The 21,113-nt window shown below is 36.3% G+C and overlaps 1 protein-coding gene across 1 annotated transcript in view; it reads right to left on the reverse strand.

Moving 5' to 3' along the window:
• Positions 1 to 15,390: 15,390 nt before the first annotated feature.
• The window catches only part of LOC106878635 (uncharacterized), a 33,710-nt gene continuing 27,987 nt past the window's right edge, over positions 15,391 to 21,113 (reverse strand). Inside the window, exon 6 of the mRNA XM_014927915.2 lies at positions 15,391 to 15,724. Within this exon, the coding sequence (XP_014783401.1) occupies positions 15,627 to 15,724 (98 nt within the window). The 3' untranslated portion in view covers positions 15,391 to 15,626. The remainder of the gene's footprint in view (positions 15,725 to 21,113) is intronic.

The raw sequence follows: 21,113 nt of genomic DNA on the forward strand, positions 1-21,113 counted from the left end.
GTAGTTGAGATGCTGTATCAAGAAGTTGAGGATGCAATGCAGAGCCAGGGAGAGGCACATGTCATATAAGAAGCGAAGCTGTGGCTATAATGCTGCTGCCGGTCTCTTGTTGCAGGAGGTTGTCGCAGGTTGTATTTGCTGTTAACCATGGTGAAGTAATTCACAAGCAGTGTGGAGATAGAACCTGTGCGAGCGTTGCTGGTTGCTGTCGTTAAAAAGATGATGGTGGCGACAGAGATGGAGGTCCTGAATGCTGCTGGACGAAGTGATGATGAGTCTCCAGGTGGCTGCTGTTGTGACGTTGCTGGAACTGGCTGTGTGCTCTGCGGTCAGTGGCTAGACCTCAGAAGGTCTGGAGCTGAAAGACATTCGAGACGGTGTGAAGGTAGCTTTTATAGCGTACTGTCCGTTCACCGGAAGTTTAGAAAAGACTGTCTCACGTGACCTTGCACTATACAAGCAGAAATCATCTTGTTATTCGTCTGATTTATAGCCATTTGAAGACAAATCTGAAGAGCGCTGAGATGGCTACTGCTTGAACCATTTGAGTGGGTTCAGATCTCAGATCTCTTCCTCATAGCATGAAACTTTACGTAATTTGTTACAAATAAAATAATGTATGTATCTATGTATGCATGCAGTGGCGGATACAGGGGTGTTGCCCTAGTTGCTCGGGCAACACCCTTTCTAGCCGAGCCGACGCCAAAAAAATATCCGAACCAAGGTTTAAGAAGGATTAAATTTTGAAAATACAAGCTTAAACTTTAATGATGGTTTTGTATGTAGTCATTAACTTGGATTATAAAGTGACCATAGGTAAATCAATACTCACCGCACTGTTGCAAATATAACATTGTAATTTTATTTCCAGCAATTTCACAGTATTACAGTTTCATATGCATATGGTCTGCTACAACAAAGTTAGAATACATAAAAATGTGTCCATTTGTTACGAATTGCGATTTCCACCTTATATAGTATTTTTTTCGAAACTTTTGGGCAACACCCCGAAAAAATCCTGGATCCCGCCCTGGTGTGTGTGTGTGTGTGTGTGTGTGTGTGTGTGTGTGCGTGCGCGCGCGCGTTTGTGTGCTATGGAGTATGGGGTAGGGATAGAAAAATAAAGCGAGACAAAAGAAAAAGACTGGTAGAAAATTAAGAATAAACATTTTTTAAAAAACAGTTAAAAACATATCCTGTTTTATGAAGCACGACAATAAATGTTATTAACAGCTAATTGTATGGTTTGGATGTGTTAATCTAATTTGCATTCGGTGGAGGGAACATGTATTTGTACATTTTTTCTTTTTTTCCTTTCTTAATTTCGTTTCGCTTTTTATTTTTTCAAATTTCCGACATCCCATTAGACTTGTTTCCATGCACCAAACTGACAGGGCGATTAAAATTAAAACACGTTTTTGTTCACACTGATGTAATACTGTTCCTTCTTTGTACAGCATGTTCCTCTCCTTTCGTTTCTTTCATTTTCTTCAATTTTTGTCACAGGTTTAAATTTCTTGTACAGTTTTTGTTGTTTAACAATATTTTTTAGCGACTCAGCAAAATCTACCTAAAATAATAATAATAAAACAATATGTAATGTCTCTTCATACTTCGTTTGCTTTTTTAAGCGTTGACGTTTGCAGCCGGATTCCATTATTGAAAAAGGCTTACAAAAAAAAAAAAAAAAGCGTATATCTCATGATGATTTTTCTAACGTATTCTGAGAAACAAGACAAAGAAAAGATTGTGTGTGTGTGTGTGTGTGTTTTGTATATGCATTTCTAGTATTGTGAAGTAGATTTTCTTTAAAGCATGTTGAACACGTGGCTAAGTCATTTTAGCTGTCATTGTACAACGATTGTCCAAAATATTGAATGTTTTGAGTGTTCCATATCCATAAACAAACCTTAGTTTCATTCAGCATATGAAACCGTTAATCCAAACACATCTTCTCTCTCTCTCTCTCTCCGTTTCTTTCCTCATTCATTTCTGTTAAAGATTTTTCCATTTTTCCTGAAAGTCAAACTAATACACCTTGTTTGTAGTTCCCTCTTTTGTTTTTCGTACAAATATATATTCTCGTATATTTATTGTATCTTCAACCTTACTTGGTTGGTCATCCGAATCCGAAGACATTGTTAAGCTCATCGGATTTACCTTCAAACCATTGTCTTGCCTATTGAATGAATGGACGTTTTTCTATTTTCTTTACTTGCTCCCACCCTCTCTCCCTACCTACCTGTTTTTTATGTATGTGTTTTAACCTGAATATCTGTATAAGAATGCTTTTTATTTATTTTAATTGCCATTGTCATTATTAATTTCTTTTCTAATATTACATCTTATTGTTACTGCAGATGTTTGGGAACGATGGATTTTCTGAATCCGTAACGCAGCAAACAAAATGCCTTGCGGTATTTAGTTGTTACCTCAACAAATTTTAAACTTCCGGATGAGCATGCATATCACGTTAGTACATAAATGTGTGTTTCATTACTGTTTATTTGTGTGTGCGTATGTGTATTCCATATGTATATGTGGATGTGTGCCTGTTTTCAGTTCAGGAATTTCAAGTGGAGGATCTCTCAAATATTTTACAAATTTTCCCCGTACTTCTAATCGATTACATTTGGAGAATGTTAATCATTTGACCCATTTCTTTCTATGAGAACCCCAACATTTCTAGTGTTTTTCTTTTAAGAATAGATCAGTTGTTACGTAACCCAATGCGCCTATAATGATAGATACAGATGAAAATATATTGCCATGATATATGGGCTGTAAATCTTTCGTTAGTTTTACTTAAACGTTTTCCTTTTTCTACGTTCTTGACGAGACATTCACATCCGCCGGGCAACCAATCTTTAAAACAATGCATTAGCTTTGTTCTCTGTTCCAGAACAATCTCGGGCATAATGTGCTTTCACGGGGTTGCTATTGCTATTGGAGTGTTCCATCAGTATTCTATATTTTTTAAAGAGGTGGCTTTGGTATGGCCGTCAAGACAATCTTCCTTACGTAATGCATTGTAGACAGTTTTGGCGACTCTGTCAGATTTCAAGTTAAGGTAGTCTCTTGTGGACATTTTTGAACAGCAGATGATAATGTAAATGATATCTTCCACACTAGTATGGCACAATCGACATTTTCTGTCACAATGCAGGATATAAGAGGCATCTTTATCTTTCTTGTTGATATGATATTTAGTAATTATTTCCTGTTCATGGATAACAAAGGTATAACCTTCTAGGTGACATGTGATTTATTTACTGTAGATCCAAGAAAGACGATCATTCTTGTTAATTGTCAGTTATTGATATTCCATAGCTTGCAGGACATGTACCCAGGCATAACTTTCTGCTGGTATGATTAGTATTTCGCTTCTGAGTCCCTGTTTAGATAGGTTAGCTCTGCTACTTTTATCAAACATGAAACAACTGTACACTCAGCAGAGTACTAGTTCACAGGTTTTTTGTCTAATTCCATCATATTATTACTTTCAATGTTAAGTATTCATGTGATGTACTCGTTTCTTTCTTTATTGTTCAGTAGCTATTGTCTAAGTGAGGTAGTAAATGCTGTTTCGACTGATCTTATCCTCTACCTCCATCTCTCCGTTTAACATTGATCCTGTCTCAGTCACTGCTGATGTTGAAGTCACCGGTTGTTGTTAGTAACTTTCTTATTATGTATGTATAATAAAAATATATACATACATAGAAACATAAATATATACATACACACATACACTGACATATGTATGCACACACACACACGCAGCGCACACATACACACACGTGTGCATGCAAACATACGGGCTGCAGTGAATAAACTGTCGTCTAGATTACACAAAAATGAAAATAACATTGACATCTCATTTTAACAGATATATTTACCAAAATTACGTAAAAGTATCTTGAAATACTAAAGAGTAAATTTATTTTTAAAAATCACCATTGGCTTCAACCACAGCCTCCAAACGACTTCAGAATCTCCTACAACTCTACTGCACAGTTGTTTAAGTTGGTGAATGCTGCTTTAGATGTACTGTGGCCTAGCGTGGCAGAACCATCAAAGTAACAGCTCTGTTCATAAGGCTGGAAAAGAAGATATTACTTCGCGAAAAAAGAACACCGTGTATTGAACATCTCGGAACCAAGTTGTAGTGTTTATGCCTTTTACTTGAGGTTTCAGATATGTACAAGTGGAATAAGTTATACAAAATATTTACAGATGAAGACCATATTCATCTTCTGTGGAATCCAAGTCATAGTGGCTTAATGCCTACTTGTTGTTGCTTGACTCATGGTTGTGCATCTATCCAAGGTGAGATTAAGAGCTGAGGAAGTCACGTCTTGCTCGCTGTGAGCCGCTGTGAAAAAAGAGAGAGAGACAAGTCCTAGAATTCCAAAGTTACACGCTACTCCGCGTAACGTTGCCATCACTAGTGATCACTCCAAACACCATGATGTTGACTGGATGTCTGCTTTGTTCCTTTCTGAAGGCCCAAAGACCACGCTCAGCTTCAAACCAAATTCGGCAGCTAGCTCTCCTAGAATCCCTAAGCGACGCTTTACTAATATCTCTGTACCCCCTTTGGTTCGAACCCTCTTTTCATCGGTGATCACTGATCCTACCCACCCAAGCACAGTTGCCGAATCGGTTTGGATTTCGATGGAGTGCAGCCCCCATTTCAGGGCCAAGTTCACCCGCTTCAGCACAGCGTCCAACTCAGCCACATTGGTGTGGTTGTAATCATCTACTTTTCGAAGCCAAGCCGCGCCCTCCACTTCGACGCCTCCGATTTCCAGTACAACCCCTGTCGCTATGCTGCTAGTATCGCACCATAGGGTCCCATTCTCCAATTTGGGCACGTACCAGTTTCCTCTTATTGGATCTTCTGCTCTTGTCCTCTCTAGGATCTCCCGCATCATCGCCACCGTCCCCTCTCCCACTTTGTCTCTCCAGTTCGCCCCGTCTGCTCGTCTCTTAGTGTAGCTGCACGCTGTTCGTAGCCACCCTGCGATTGGGTAGTGACCCACTAGTCTCCCACACATCGAGAATAGTTCTCTCCTGCTGACGCTGGTACTCAGCTCCAGGATCTCATTACCCCTCCGAAACTTTATTGATGGCTGGATTCATTCGCACAGTCCGTTAAAAGTCCAGTCTTGATATATTTAGGATGGCAAACCTTTAACGAATACCACTGAAAGTTTAAAACTCATTGGTTACCTTGTGCTTGGTTGAACTGGTTTACAAGTGCTGTTGCCCAGGAAATGGCACATTGCCGCATGTAGTCAGTTTGTGAAGCCAGTTTGAGCGTGGGTTAGTGGTTAGGGTATTCAGTTCACGATCGTATGGTCGTGAGTTCGATTTCTAGTGACGCGTTATATCCTTGAGCAAGATTCTTTATTTCATGTTAGTCCAGTCCACTCGACTCGTAAAAGTGAGTTGTACCTGTAATTCAAAAGCCAGCCTTGTCACATTCTATCATGGTGAATCTCCCAGAGAACTACGTTAAGCGTACGCGTGTCTGTGAAATGCTCAGTCACGTGCAAGTTAATTTCACAAGCAGGTTGTTCCGTTGATCGGATCAAATGGATCACAAGTCGTCGTAACCGACGGAGTGCTAGCTATAGTTGTGTGTGTGTGTGTGTGTGTGTGTGTAGTTGATTGTGGTTGGTTAAAGCAGAGAACACTCAGCTATACGAATTGCGTGAGGGTGTATAATATAGTGATCACTATTAGACTACACACATACACAAACGCACGTATCTATCTCACACACTCTATCTATGCTTATATTTATAAGTGTACATTTAATGTTGGTGAAGATCAAGCAAGCAATTATGTATATTTTAGTATGTTTGCATATGTCACTTACCATTTTGATCAAGTATTAAATTCAATATTTGGACTTACATAGAAAGAGCCCTATGCAATTTGTATACAGTCTAGAATTTCATCGACTCTACATTCATTTCTTCACTAATTTTTATAGACATGAAATCCTTTAAAAGATATGAGAGTAGCGTCATGTATGTAACCGCAAAGAAAGTGATAGCTTACCATAATTAGTCATTACCCTTCCTTTAATTTGTTTATTTTTGTTTGTAGTTTTCATAATTAATTTCGTTATTTCGTTATTTTATTTGTTTTATGTCAATTCATTCTCACATTTATATTTTTGTCAATCGCCCCACCCCCGTGGAGCAACTGTCAACGAGTTCAGGCTGTACCAGGATAGACGTCCTGGAGGAGCCTCGATGTTGCCAGTTTCCTGTCACCTCTTGAGCCTGTTTGTCTTCGACCGTAGCGATCGGACGGGATAACCCTTTTCCCGTTTGAGGGATGAGTGCAAGTCGCTTATCTGGGACGCCATCCTGTTGCGACACATTTTTTTTTTGTGTCGATCTTGTCCTCTCAATCATTGACCCGGGAACCTGTAAAGCAGAAGAGCGGAAGATGGCCAAATACCAATTATTAACGGTAAGCATTCCTATTCCCTTTGTCTCTATTAAGAGACTGCCAGTTAAGCAGTCTGCAAACTGTCGCGTTCCTCCCTCAAAATGAGATGAAAACGTTGCACCAAGGAAAGAAATTCCATAGGTTAGGGGATACCACTGTCTGTTCTTCGCTGGCAAACTTTTGCCATCTTGTGCGTGGGGCGTAGATGACATAAGTTCTTCAACGGTGTGTGGATTTTAGTTGTCATAACATATTTATAGCTACTGTTATTAAAGATGTTATTAAGTCCAATAATTTGCCCAGATGACACATTCTTGACAGTTGGTTCAATTAAATGAATTATGAGTTAGCAACGTTCGTTATTTACGTTTATTCACTCAGAAGAAAACAGTTTATATATTTGTAATTTTTCGCCCCCCCCCCCAAAAAAATATTGAGGATTTAAAAAAAATATTATTTTCATGCCTTTATGTGTTTGTGTGCGCGTGATTGTTTTTGTCCCCCACCATTGCTTGACAACTAGTGTTGGTTTATTTACGTCCCTGTAACTCAGCAGTTCAGCCAAAGAGACTGATAGAATAGGTACCAAGCTTTAAAAAACAAATTGAATAAGTACTGGGATCATTCGTTTGGTGATTCTCCTGTATGATTGCTGTCAAAAGACCAGAGCAAATAAAAGTTAAAAGATATAAATTATAAAAAATATAATAAAATAAAAGTGAATATGACTTGCTCTCACCTTCATCAGAAGATCTAATGAAGCATCTTCTATTATAGCCCAGGCCAACCAAAGCCTTTGAATGGATTTGGTTGACAGAAACTGAAAGAAGCCTATCATATCATCATCATCATCATTTAGCATTTGTGTTCAATGCTGTCATGGGTTTGACAGAATTCAGTGTGACCAAGGACTGCATTATGCTCCAGTGTCTGCTTTGGAATGGTTTCTACAACTGGATGCCCTTCCTAATGTAACCACTTTACAATGTGGACAGGGTATTTTTTTTTTACTTGTACTATTGAGGTTGCCCTGCAGCCCTCAAAACAACAATCCCTGAGGTGGGGACAGGTTGGGGGCGTTCAGTTTCATGAGAGGATCTGCATGGTTATTCATAACTAGTAGAGAAAGAGAAAATGAACAGTAAGGGCTGCAAGAGACAGATAATGGCAACAAAGTGCTTAGGTGGCCGCACAGAGCACTAGGTGAGTTGAAGAATTGGTATGCAAGGTTATATGGGAAGGAGAATGAAGGGATGAAAAGGCAGACTGCCAGAATGGGTAGGGTACAAGGGTTGATGAGCAAAGAGCTATGAATTAGGGAGATAGAGGGATGCAGAAGAGAGTGGAGGGGTGAGCAGTAGGAGTAGTAAAGATGATACAGTTGTCAGGGTGGAAAACAAGAGAGAGTGGGATGATATTATTCACATTAATCACATTTGATGGATATTTGTCCTCATCTTGTTTGTTGCTAACAACAAACAAAATTTGGACAAATATCTGTCAAATGTAAATAATGTACATAATTCCTCATCTCTTAAATATAGAACTGTGGGATGATATAGTTGGGTAGTCTGCAGGAGCTGGTGGGGGATAGGGAGAAGAGGCAGGTCTAATGCTCAGGAAAAGGGGTATGAGTCACTGTAATGTGGTCAAAGAGCACAATTTGTAGCACTTCCAGAACTCAGTTTTACTGATAAAAGTGGGTCTTTTAAAGAATATTCATATTGCCAGAGATCCTGGCCCTTTGTCAGGCTCTGAGTCCTGAGGTCACCCTTTACCACTTCATCTCATTTCTTCATGGGTTACCCACATCTGCAAGCTCCAGTTACATTTAGTGATCAGCACTTTTTTATGCAGCTGTCCTCATCCAAATCCATCACATGTCCATACCAGTGTAGGCTTCTTTCCTGCATACAACATCTAATTCTTCTTATGCCCAGTTTTTTTCACTCAGCATTTTTGTTCTAACTCTTTCTTGCTTACTTACAATGCATATCTGACAGAGTATGCTTGCCTCATTTCCTTTCAGTCCTCTGCATTCAAGGCCCTTGTCTCACTACCATGCAGCATTGCAGTTCTAGCACAAGCATCGTAGTTTGCCTGTCACTCTTAGAGAAAAGATCTTTGTTGTCAGCAATAGTAGTAGACTCCTGAACTTTCTCCATGTGTATGTCTTTGTGTTTGTGTTTATCTCTCACCACTCAATTGACAACTGGTGTTGGTTTGTTTACATACTCATAACTTAGCAGTTTGGCCAAAAAAAAACAATAGAATAAGTACCAAACCTAAAAAATAAGTACTGAGATCACTTTGTTTGACTAAACTGTTCAAAGTGGTGTCCCTGCCTGGTTGTAGTCCAATGACTAAAACAACTATATAATAAAAGATGAAAGATGTACTCAGACATCATCCACAGTCAAACTAAAATCATACAAGAACTTCTTTCCATGAATGAAGAGCTAATAGTGTACACTAATAGTATAGCAAATTCATCAGTCAAGCAACTGACCATCAACAGAGAATCTATGTTTGGCTCAATGTGAGTAAATCTATAGAAATAGTGAATCTAAAACATGATCTGTTTATATCAAATATGTGGAACTATTTTGGAGAAGAGTTTACCTTGAATAAACTCCTGAGCTTTAGAGAATGTTCTGGAAATAAGATAATAACTCTTAATAGCTGAGGTGTAGCTTGCACCACATTGAGGAATAGGACAAATGTGTCTATCAAACCAATACCTAATCTAGGACTGAAGGGGCCTCTACTTAGTCACTCAACCTGCTAGAAATAGCAAACAAATTAAATTCATGATCCCCAATGACATATATTCTCTTTATTGCAGCCCATTCATATTGTGCAAGGTTTTTCTAACCTTATCAATGTTGCAGAATGATATTTAAGCCACAAAGTCATACCTTCAATCTTGACTGACTGGATTAGCTTTGCTCTCCATTGCTGTGCACTTAGTTTTTGAAGTGTACTGTCATAAAGTAATACAATGGCTCCCAATTTTTTCATCACCAAGGGCCCCTATCATTGAAACGAATTTTGCTATAGATCCTAGACTTTCGAAGAGCTGCTTACTCAAGAGGTTTTTTTTAAATTTATCTTTTATTAACAAAAAATAAACTTAATTTTTCAGTTTCATTTTTTAATTGAAAGATATATGTGACTGAATAATTATATGTTAACTGACTAATTATAAATTCTGAGCACAACTCATGGGACCCCAGGCTGAGAAACATTGAAGTAACAGATGACTCTTCAAGAATAAAGTTTAGATTAAAACAGCTTGTAGTTATTGCATACATTTTCCCTGCTTCATTTTGTTTTTTATCTTTTGTTTATGTATTTGTTTTGCAAGATTCTTGATGTGAAAACATGTGTTGAAACAGATTGTGTTACACTTGGGGACAGTCATTTTTTTTCAATTAAACACACACACTATTTATTTGATCTTCACTTTAGTTTTTATTTGTATTATTTTTAGTTTATATGTTTGTCAAAGTTCTTTTGTCACAAACTCTATGACCTATTGAGTGGCTCTCTGGGAAAAAGCAGGACAAGAGGAGACATGGGACAGAGAGCTACTGAAGAGGTTACAGAAGGTGTGATGAAAGAACTTTGACAGATGTATAAGCTAAAAATAATGTGAATAAAAACTAAAGCGAAGATCAAATAAATAGTGTGTGTATTTAATTGGCAGAAAGTGACCATCCCAAAGTATAACAATGTTTTTTTTATTTTATTTTATTTAAAATAATAACTTGCCTTTTTTTTTTTAAATTAAGATTTGTGAATAACTATCAAACCTTTTGTGTGTGTGTGTGAATTTTGCCCACTCTCCTTTTGTATTTTTGCACACTTTTTTATCTCACTCACCCTCTCCAGTCATCTGTACCACTTATATATCCCTACCTGTAACTTGAGGGTACACCCCAACACATCTTCATAAGGAGTCTTGTCTTGCAAGTTAATTGGTGAACTTGCTGATGCTGGTGTGATGTAAAAAGCACCCAGTACACTGTATGAAGTATCCAGCAATAGAAACTATGCTAAAGCAGACAGCAGAGTTTGATGCAGTTCTCTGGAGCACCAGCTCCTGTCAAATCGTTCAACCCCTACCAGCATGGAAAACTGACATTAAATGATGATGATGATGACAACGATAAACATAACAATTATGTACTTCTTTTGAAAATGTACTATCCTTGTTTGGTTTTAAATACAAGTTAAAAATGTAGACGAATTTGAAAGTCCAGGCATCTCTTAAACTCTAAATCTGGCTATATAGCCTTGGTTTTGAGCTGAAATGCATATAATACAACCAAGTTATACATACTTAGCATACAAATACATCTGGAGCAGGAGCCTCTATAATGTCACTCAGCCTACTAGAAATAATAGCTAAATCTCTCTAAAAATCAAACCTACTGTTTTAAATATAAACCTCTCCTCAAAAAAATATATATATATATATATATATATATACATATATATATATATATATATATATATATATATATATATATATATATATATATATATAAACAGTGTATAGATGCCTGTAGATGTTTACCTCCCAAGTCAGCTTTGGTTCAGCAAAACTATGTCCAAATGCATTCCAGCTATGACCATCCTATCATTTTAGGAGTATGTTGATTACATTGTGTAATATATATCATCATCATCATCATCACAATGTAATCAACATACTCCTAAAATGATAGGATGGTCATAGCTGGAATGCATTTGGACATAGTTTTGCTGAACCAAAGCTGACTTGGGAGGTAAACATCTACAGGCATCTATACACTGTTTTTAATGTACACATACATGCAGATGTGTTTCCTTTATAAATATAAACATGCAAACACAAGGTGGTTAATGCATACACCATAGAATAATATATCTAATTTACATATACACACATATACTAATATAACATTAATTCAAACTGATACATAATAATAAAACGTGTAACACATACACACACATCCAAAGAATATTTAACTTCCCTGAACACAAAATCCACCCGTTGAAAAAGAAAAACAAGGGAAAGTACCCCCATCTGTAAAAATATTTTCCATTATGTCACCACATGATTAGTGGCACCAAGTAAGCAAATTATGGGTTAAGAAGAGTGTAACTCTTATCATGAGTTTAGAGAAGTACAATGACCTTGTGGGTCTAGAAACCAGCTTCTGAACTCATATTATATAAATAGTTGCCATCAATTAGAACGATTTGTGTTTTGTTATTAATGTTGTATTTTAGGGTGGAGGCGCAATGGCCCAGTGGTTAGGGCAGTGGACTTGCAGTCATAGGATCGCGGTTTCGATTCCCAGACTGGGCGTTGTGAGTGTTTATTGAGCGAAAATACCTAAAGCTCCATGAGGCTCCGGCAGGGGATGGTGGCGAACCCTGCTGTACTCTTCCACCACAACTTTCTTCCCGTTTCTGTTGTACCTGTATTTCAAAGGGTCAGCCTTGTCATGCTCTGTGTCACGCTGAATCTCCCCCGAGAACTACGTTAAGGGTACACGTGTCTGTGGAGTGACAAGTACATAATCTTAAATGGAAAAAACTGCATTTGTGGTTTAATATATTGGCTTTGAATCAAAGTGGAATGTGTTTTTGAATAAATAATTGGTTTTGTTTATAATATTCACCTTTTATTTATTTCAGTCACTGGGTTGTGGCTATGCTGAGACATCACCTTAAAGAGCTTAGTCAAACATATTGACTCTAGTACTTAATTTTTAAACCTTGGTACTTATTCTATTGGCCATTTTTGCTAAACCGCTAAGTTACAAGGACATAAACAAACCAACACTTGTCAAGCAGTAGTTGGGGACAAACACAAAGATAAAGACACATACACATATATATCTAAAAAGTGGGACACAGTAAAGTGACATGCACCACCAGCTTCTATATCTTCTGGTTATATCTGCACCACACCGGTAACATTTTACCAACTTACCTCAGGTTATACACTTCTCCATGATAGCACTGTGCATCCCTTTTGATTTTAGATTTGGTTGATCTGTTCATTGTAAAGTACCTTGATATCTTTTTTACACTATTTCAGTGTTTGTGTATACATAGACACACATACATATGTTTGTGTTAATGCATGTGTGTGTGTATTTGTGCTCATGTGTGTAGAAGTGTACGTGTATGTATGTGTTTATGTATGTTTGTGTGTGCACACGTGTGTTTATTTTTTATTTTATTTTATTTTATATATACATCTTGAATGTTCCAAAACTTGGCCTGAACAGTCCTAAGTATTGTAGTAAAACATCATTCTTTACTTGGAATGAACTTGCATTCTAGTGAGTTCTGAGGAAGTGATATGTTTTAGTTGAAGAGACTCCTCACTGAGACTCTCTTTGCTGGACACTGAAAGCAGCTAGGAGACATTCAGCTTCCTGGTTGGCTTTTACTCCTGAGCATGTTGCATGAGCTGGCTAACTTACCAGCTTCTACAACATGCCCAATCGGCAAAGATCTCAAACTTGCAGTTGAAAAACAAAAATAACATCCCTTACCATAGGCAAGGAATGTATTTTGCATGCATTAATTCCAACTCTACTTATTATTAACTGTATTGTTTCTTTCTAGGAATACTAACATCTGATTGTTCAAAGAAGACTTCAAAAGTAACTAGTATTGACTTCTCTTGAAAATGGATAAAATTTGGTATTGTGGTGTTATCAAGAACTTTCAGAAAAAGGGTTTAATCCCCAAAGATATTCATGCTGACATGGTTGCTAGATTAGGGGATGATGCCCCAGTTTTATCCATAGGTGCAAAAGCGGGCAACTGTATTTAGGAGGGGAAGGGAGAGTCTTGAATATGACCCATGGTTTAGATGTCCTGAAACTGCAACCACCGAGGAAAACATTGTGTTCACTACATGTTGAAGGATAAGAAATGCTATTAGCATATCAAATAGCAAATGCTAAGACATGTTGTTGCCCTTGACTGTGTCCAGCACAAAAAACTTCCTAATAAAATTGTCAGCTATGGGCTTACCTATCATTCCCTTTTTTTTTCCCACTTGCAGGGACTGGATGAAATGGCAGTGCTCATGACCTTCACAGACCATTCTGGACTGACATCAATGACATTATTGTTCATCTTAAACCTTTGTAAATCAACATAAGATATAAGGATGGTATTCCAGAGGATCACATTCTGAGAAGGAAGGATTGGGTATGATTAGTGCAAGGCAGGGTCTGGAGGAGGTAGCTTGACACAACGAGGGGGATAAGAGGAGAAGAGGGGGATAAGAGGAGAAGAGGCAAATGGGATAAAAATGTCTGAGTAGAAGTGGTATGAGTACAACCAACTCTGAAGGGCAGAGGCCATTATAGTATTAGTAGAGAGAGAAGACAGTGTGCCTATGAGAGAGGGAGCATGAGTAACTTTATGAATTGGGTGGCCTTTTTCTGGATGTGGTCTAGGGTATTTGTGTGTGCAGCAGCACCATCCCTGAGTTCTGTAGAGTTTCAATAATTAATGGAGGCTGAATTGCAAAGGCTCTAATGGAGTGCTGTTCAAGATAAAGCAGAGTGCTCGTTGTGATGATGTTTTCTTGATACAAGTAATATTTGAGTTTTCTTGCAATTAAAATAGACAAGGTTGGAACGTTCTTATTGGAAGATGCTTTTGAGACCTCTATTTACGAAGTCAGTGTGGGTTTGATTTATGATATTGATGAATGGTTAGGAATGAAAGATTGTTTCATCTGCATAAGAGTGGATCTTGGATTAGAAATCTACCAGAAATTGAATTTCATTCTGTTAACTTTTGAATATCAGGGTCTGATGTTTCTGTACCCTATTGACCTATCTCAATAAGCTTTTAACCACATATCCCCTTCGCAGATATCTTTCATTACTCTATAATTTCTCCACACTGGTGCTCGTCAGTCATATACAACTTTGTCAAATTATGCCAAGCATGCACATCTTTCAGAAACAAAGGTCTTTAAAAAAAATTCCTCTGACGAGGACTAAAAGTTTAGTTTCCTTCAACAGCACCAAAACACAGTTACTATACATCCCAGGGAAAAACACTATGGTTTTACTCACTACTCATAAACAACTAATCCCTAAAAGCATCCACAGAATTTACAGATGTTAGGCCCCACAGTCTCATATGATTTCTCATAATGACCAAGCCTCTATCACCTAATCACAGAAATGCTCACCTTCTTGTACCTTGAGAGTTTGCCAGAGCAAACTCTCAAGGTACCATCACAACTATCTTTATCGTCATCTTCTTCCTATTCACTTTTATATAACATGGGGTAAACACCAGTGCTTGTCTCTCTGTCCTACTTTAGTGTCTCAGTATCTGGTATAAAGCCACCTCCTCTCTCTAACACCCTTTCCTTTTAGTCATGTGGAATTTTCCCTATTCTGCTCTTTTTCTATCTTACAACTTACCTGGTGACCTTGTGCTGGTGGCACAAAATAAAACACCCAGTACACACTGTAAGGTGGCTGGTTTTAGGAGGGGCATTCTGCAGTAAAAAACACTTCAAAGCGGACACTGGAGCTTGGTACAGCCCTAGCTTGCTGGATCCTGTCAAACTGTTCAGCCTATGCCCGCATGAGAAATGGATGCTAAATTATGATGATGGCACAATGCTTTACAGTATTTGTTCTGGCTTTTTTGGTTTGAGTTCAAATTCCGAGGAGGCCATATTTGCCCTTCATTCTTTCAGGAATTGATAAATGAAGTTGTAGAGTAATAAGTTGAAATAAGAATTCAAAAAGAGTAGAAAGGACTCATTAATCCCATCAATGAGATCCATATTCAATTCATGCCAGTATGAGAAAACTGGAAAAAAATGAAAAAAAATAAGAAAACACACACAAATAACAAACAAAAAAGTGGAACGTTTCAACACATTTATTTCATGAATATATATGAATATATATATATATATATATATATATATATATATATATATATAATCCTTATTTCTTTGATGTTCATATTCAGAAAATAACAGCTTTCTTTGTACAGTTTCATCTTGCATGTGTCAAAGTGTAATAAATACTCAAAAACAAGATCTATGATAAAAAAAATAACAAAAAAAATTTAAAAAATTAAAAATCTAATCAAATGCACTATTTTCTGTACCACATTTGTAATGTATTCATTCGCTTAATCTTTTTCTGAAGTTGGAGTACACCATACAGGAGTGCTTCGGCCGTTGGAGGACACCCTGAAAATATTAATACGAAATATCTAATTAGTAGATATACATTTTCTGTGTAAAATGACACACACTAAAAAGGCACATAATTGTAGAGTAATATAATGAATAAAGTAATGGGTATTTCAATCAAAGCTTAAATTAGCACACATTACGTAAAGTGCGTGGGTGTGAAAATGCTACATTGGGCCAAATGTAGAATTTTCAACAAGAGTTAGAAGTATTCCATATATGAAGTAAAAATATATTTTTCTAGCAAATTTTAAAATACCATGCATAATTACTTTTAATTTGATATGAGTGCCGGGCAAAATAAATAAATGAATTTGACGTAAAATGATAAAAGTTCCTATCCATTAATCTAAAAGCAATTTACATTTAAAGATAGAAATAACTTGTTTCAGACAGTATCATTTAGATATACATAAACCAATAAGATACATGCTACCTAGTTTATAGTACAAAGGACACTGATCAAAATAATGTTATGTAACTAACTAAGCTACAGTATGAATTTTGTACAAAAACATAGGCCCATAACTAACATAACACGTTAAATTCTAAAAAAGGAAAATAAACATTAACACTTCCACCTAAAATACGTTTATTATTGCTAAAGAATGATAGATTGAATAACTATCGCATGAGATTATTTGTTTGGAAATGATGAGTCAGCAAGAAATAAACCGCGACGTAGTTTTCATTTAACAGCACAAGCAAAAATAGGATGTGTGTATATATATATATAGTTATATAGGTGTTAACATATGTTACAGGTTAAAGACAATCACAAGTTTCATTTGATTGCTATACATTATACTTCTTTTCTGGCCCTTTTCTTACTTATACATCATGATTTCTATAGAAAGTGATCTTAGCGAGAAGGCTGTAAATGAATCGGGAAATGCGAGAAGGAAGAACAAAATTTAAAAAAAAAAAAAGAAAAGAAAACAGACTGCTATTAGACCAAACGTACAATATACATGATGCCATTATTGCATATATTAACCTACTTAAAAATGCTACGACTTATCTCCCTTGAATAGGCCATTTTTTTTTCCTTGGTCTTCTTCCCGGATTTACAAATGGGTCAAAGATGGCGACGATAAAGTGCAGGAAACCAATAGTTAATGAAACGATACCAAAGTCTAACTCGCTTCTACTACATAATTTATAGTTCTCTTACTATTAAAAAAAAAAGTGTTATTCATAAGGAATTGATAACGTATTTAAATTAAAGGTTTCCTATTGTTGAAATGTAATGTTCATTTCCCAAACAGGAAACCTGGAAGCGTACACTGTTTTTGTGTTCACCTATCAGTGTTCATAGTTCGCTTGTGCATATATTAAAAATTTTTAAAAAAATTACAACTCATTTCAACAAAATCAATATTATTCATTTATTATTTCTATTTAAAATCGACACTGTTTGGTTTATTAGCACTAGGTGCATCTACAAGATTTTTAACTGGTTGTTAACTGATTGCCAACAACCTAGCAATATGTTGTTTTTTTTTGTTTTTTTTCTCAAATAGAGAAACCATGTATAGTTTATTGTAAACTGATTATTAGTTGAGATTCGAATTTTATTACTAATGAAAGTAAAGTAAAATTTAAAAAAGATTGAAAAGTTAAATTTACACAATCAAATTCTAAGTAAATTCTTTGTCAAATGTATTTTTTATCTATCCATATGTTATATTTTTATCAAAGGGAATATGAAACAAGCTGAATTGCAAAACGAAATGTTGAACTAGAAATTTATTCCTCTGAGGTCAATAGAAATAATTCTACCCCACCCCCATCTTAAATGTATGGTCTTATTCTAAAGTAAGAAATAATATATTCATTACGTTTATAAAGATGGTTAACTGACACAAATAAAATAATGCACAGGCCTTTGGAGGAGCTATAAAATAAAGTACTGGAGTATCCCACACTAAATATCCACTAAGATTTTTGATGTCACTATCCGTAATTTCCCGTTCTCTTCTAATCCTCCAGCGTCAACATGTACCATAAAACACGACAATAAATTTGTAACCATGTGCCAATCAATGTAAGCAATTGTGTTGAATGCATTACATACACACATACACACACATTGCAAATTAAAAGATTAAAAAACAATGTTTGTTCAATGAGCTATTTTCAATTATGACTACATGCATAACGAAATTGTTTGCTAAAGAACTGAGATAGTCAACAAATTCTTCAGTGAAATTACTGTGTATAATTTCATCTCACAAAACTTACACTGTCATAGAATATCTATCTAAAATGAACATTAGTAGTACAGGTACAAAATTGGTTTACTGTAATAGGAGACTAGTGAAAGAAACTACAATTTCAATATGTTTAACAAGGGTGGAAGATGTATTTCTAAGAATTGAATAATTTCAAATTATTTTCATTTATTTATTTAACTTCAATTATGAGTCCCAGTATGATAATAGTACAATAATATCCTTCTTGGAAGTATGAAAGAATGGTAAAGTCAGATTTAAGCAACTTGATTTTAAGCCATCATAATAATTGTCAGTTAAAAAATAACAATCATTGTTGAGTAGTTTGAACTAGCACAGCCTAAACATTTCTGTTAAGTAGCTGAAAGATTAAGTAGGAATAATATATCAAATATGCTATATTTCAATCAAATTTGATACAAAGTTGCAGTTTGGCTATTTTTGTCTCTTGTGAGTAGTCCAACAAGCCCAAGTAGCTAAAAACAGCAGTGAAATCTCCCCCAAACACACCTTGTTATCTTAAAAATAGTATACATTTGATAATGTAGATTGCAGTACACTGCTCTTCAAAATAACAAGATGGTCATAGCTTGCATGGCTTTGATCATATGAATCTTTTGCATCAAGGTTTATTTGGCAACTTAATAATTCGATAATGATAGTAAAAGAGTTAACCTAATTAGATTACCCCCACTTCCTTAATAGTATTGTTGTGCTATAATTATGCAGATAAATTGTCCATATCTGTAATTACACAGGTAAGCAGGGCCAGCCCTAAGTTTGCTGGTGCTCTGGGCAAGCTGAATTTTGGCATGTAGAAGCTGACGATTGTGGAAATTTCTTTGTCTTTGTCACACCTCCTTGGCACCCCAGACAACAGTTTGAGTTGCCGGCCCTGCAGGTGAGGAATGTTTTGCTATGAATTCTTTGTCTAAAGCAGTGTTACCCAATATTTTTTCTGAACTCCCACTAAAACACTTGGATACCTAACACAACCTTATGTAACATAAGTAGTGGATGTAATTAAACTTGAAATTGATGTATTGTTCACTGCACTCTTCATAGTTCTTAATGTGTCCCTAGAGTGCAGTATAGCTCTTGGGAGTCATTGGTTTAAAGGAAAACAAAAGGTTGTAAGGGATTTATGGAAGTGAGATTGTTTTATTATGGAAAACATACCTCATTCATAAACAACAGCTTTACTGAAAAGAAGTCGTTTAGAAACAAACCCTTCAGGGAGGTTATCTAGTGTTAGTAAAACTCTTTGATCCACTCCTCATGCATATATTCTTATACTGGCATCAGTCATTAAACTGCAACCATGCTGTGACACAACCACCAAAGGTTTTGTAGATCATATTGATTCTAGTGCTTATTTCAGTCTGGTACTTTTTTCTTTTATCATATCTGTTTATTGAACTGCTAGGTTAGAGACATTAAGAGATAACATGTTTTTGTGAATATAAAGCACACCCTCCTCTTCATTGTTTTAACATCCACTTTTCATGCTTGTTGGAATTCATTGAGGCAGACATTTTTGTACAATTGGATGTCCTCACCTGTTTCCAAGCAAGGCCCTATTTCCCCATAACTTGACATGTTTTCAGGACAACTGGAAGTAAACAACACTTCTTGTATGACAGTGATGCTGGTTTACAAGTATTGCACAATGTCAAAATAAGATGCAAACACATACTCACACATATGTAGATGTATGTGTGTGTATGTATATATAACAGATTTCTTTCAGTTTCTGCCTACTAAATCTACACACAAAGCTTTGGTCAGCCAGCGCAGGACTATACTAGAAGACAAAGCATGCTCAAGGTGTTTGGCAGGGGACTGAACTTGAAACCATGTGGCTGGGAAGTGAACTTGTTAACCATACAGCTAAGCTCACAACTATATACATATACACTATTTCACAAGCAACATCATTGCCCGTGTGTGTGTGTGTTATGTATGTATGTTTAAATGAATGAATGACTGGCTGTTCTGTGTTTTAAAGACTTGTAACATAAAAAATCCCTTTCTTGAAAGACACGAGAGTTGGAGAAATGAAAAGAAGAGCATCTGATACTGAAGTCTCGCCTCAACTGCATACCTTCATCTAACCCATGCAACCAAGGAAAAACAAATTTTAACCCAATGAATGAATATATATATAATAGACTTGGAAAAACTAGGAAGTCAGAAAAGAAAGACCATTGTGAAAATAATTTACATAATTCAAAATCTTTTTCACTCCCACTATCTCTATATATAAGAAGGGCATTCAACTGTAGAATATCTGCCTCAATGAATTTCATACCATAAAACACATGACAGTAAATTTGTAAAAAGCAGACATTAAAACAAAACTACACACACACATATAAATGAGACAGACTGCTGAAAATGAAAAGAATCTTTACATACAATGAAAACAGTGACTTGTTAAATATGAAACATAAAAAAATATATTTTTAGAAATTGAGATAACAGCTCTTTGTGTTTCATATTTAATGTATATACACCATTGATGGGCATGATGGTCTGGTTTTTGTCTGAGAGAAAAATCTTTACATAGACATATTGTGCTAGAAACATTATATATATATATATATCATCATCATCATCATCATCATCATCTAACGTCTGCTTTCCATGCTAGCATGGGTTGGACGATTTGACTGGGGACTGGCGAACCAGATGGCTACACCAGACTCCAATCTGATCTGGCAGAGTTTCTACAGCTGGATACCCTTCGTAACGCCAACCACTTCGAGTGTGTAGTGGGTGCTTTTTACGTGCCACCAGCACGAGGGCCAGTCCGGCGGTATATATATATATGCATATACTGGAACACAATGAATATCATTCCAGTAGAAACCCATGTGAATGCCAGACGTGTTTTGTCTTCCTTGAGCCTTGTAATGACGTACTCATTAGTTGGTCGTATGCCTAAGTGAAATCTATCATGGCTGGGATGATGTTCATCTTATTCCAACATATATTGAATATTTAACACAGAATATCCAAGAAAATTTTCTCTGACAGAGTCCACAGTATCATGCCCATCAATGGTGTATCAATATTGTTGTTGGTAGTCCATCAATGTCTGACAATGACAAAGTCTGTGTTCTCAGCAAATGGAGCACATGTCACAATGA

The sequence above is a fragment of the Octopus bimaculoides genome, chromosome 4 (assembly GCF_046866305.1).
Source record: "Octopus bimaculoides isolate indiv1 chromosome 4, ASM4686630v1, whole genome shotgun sequence".
Lineage (NCBI taxonomy): Eukaryota > Metazoa > Mollusca > Cephalopoda > Octopoda > Octopodidae > Octopus > Octopus bimaculoides.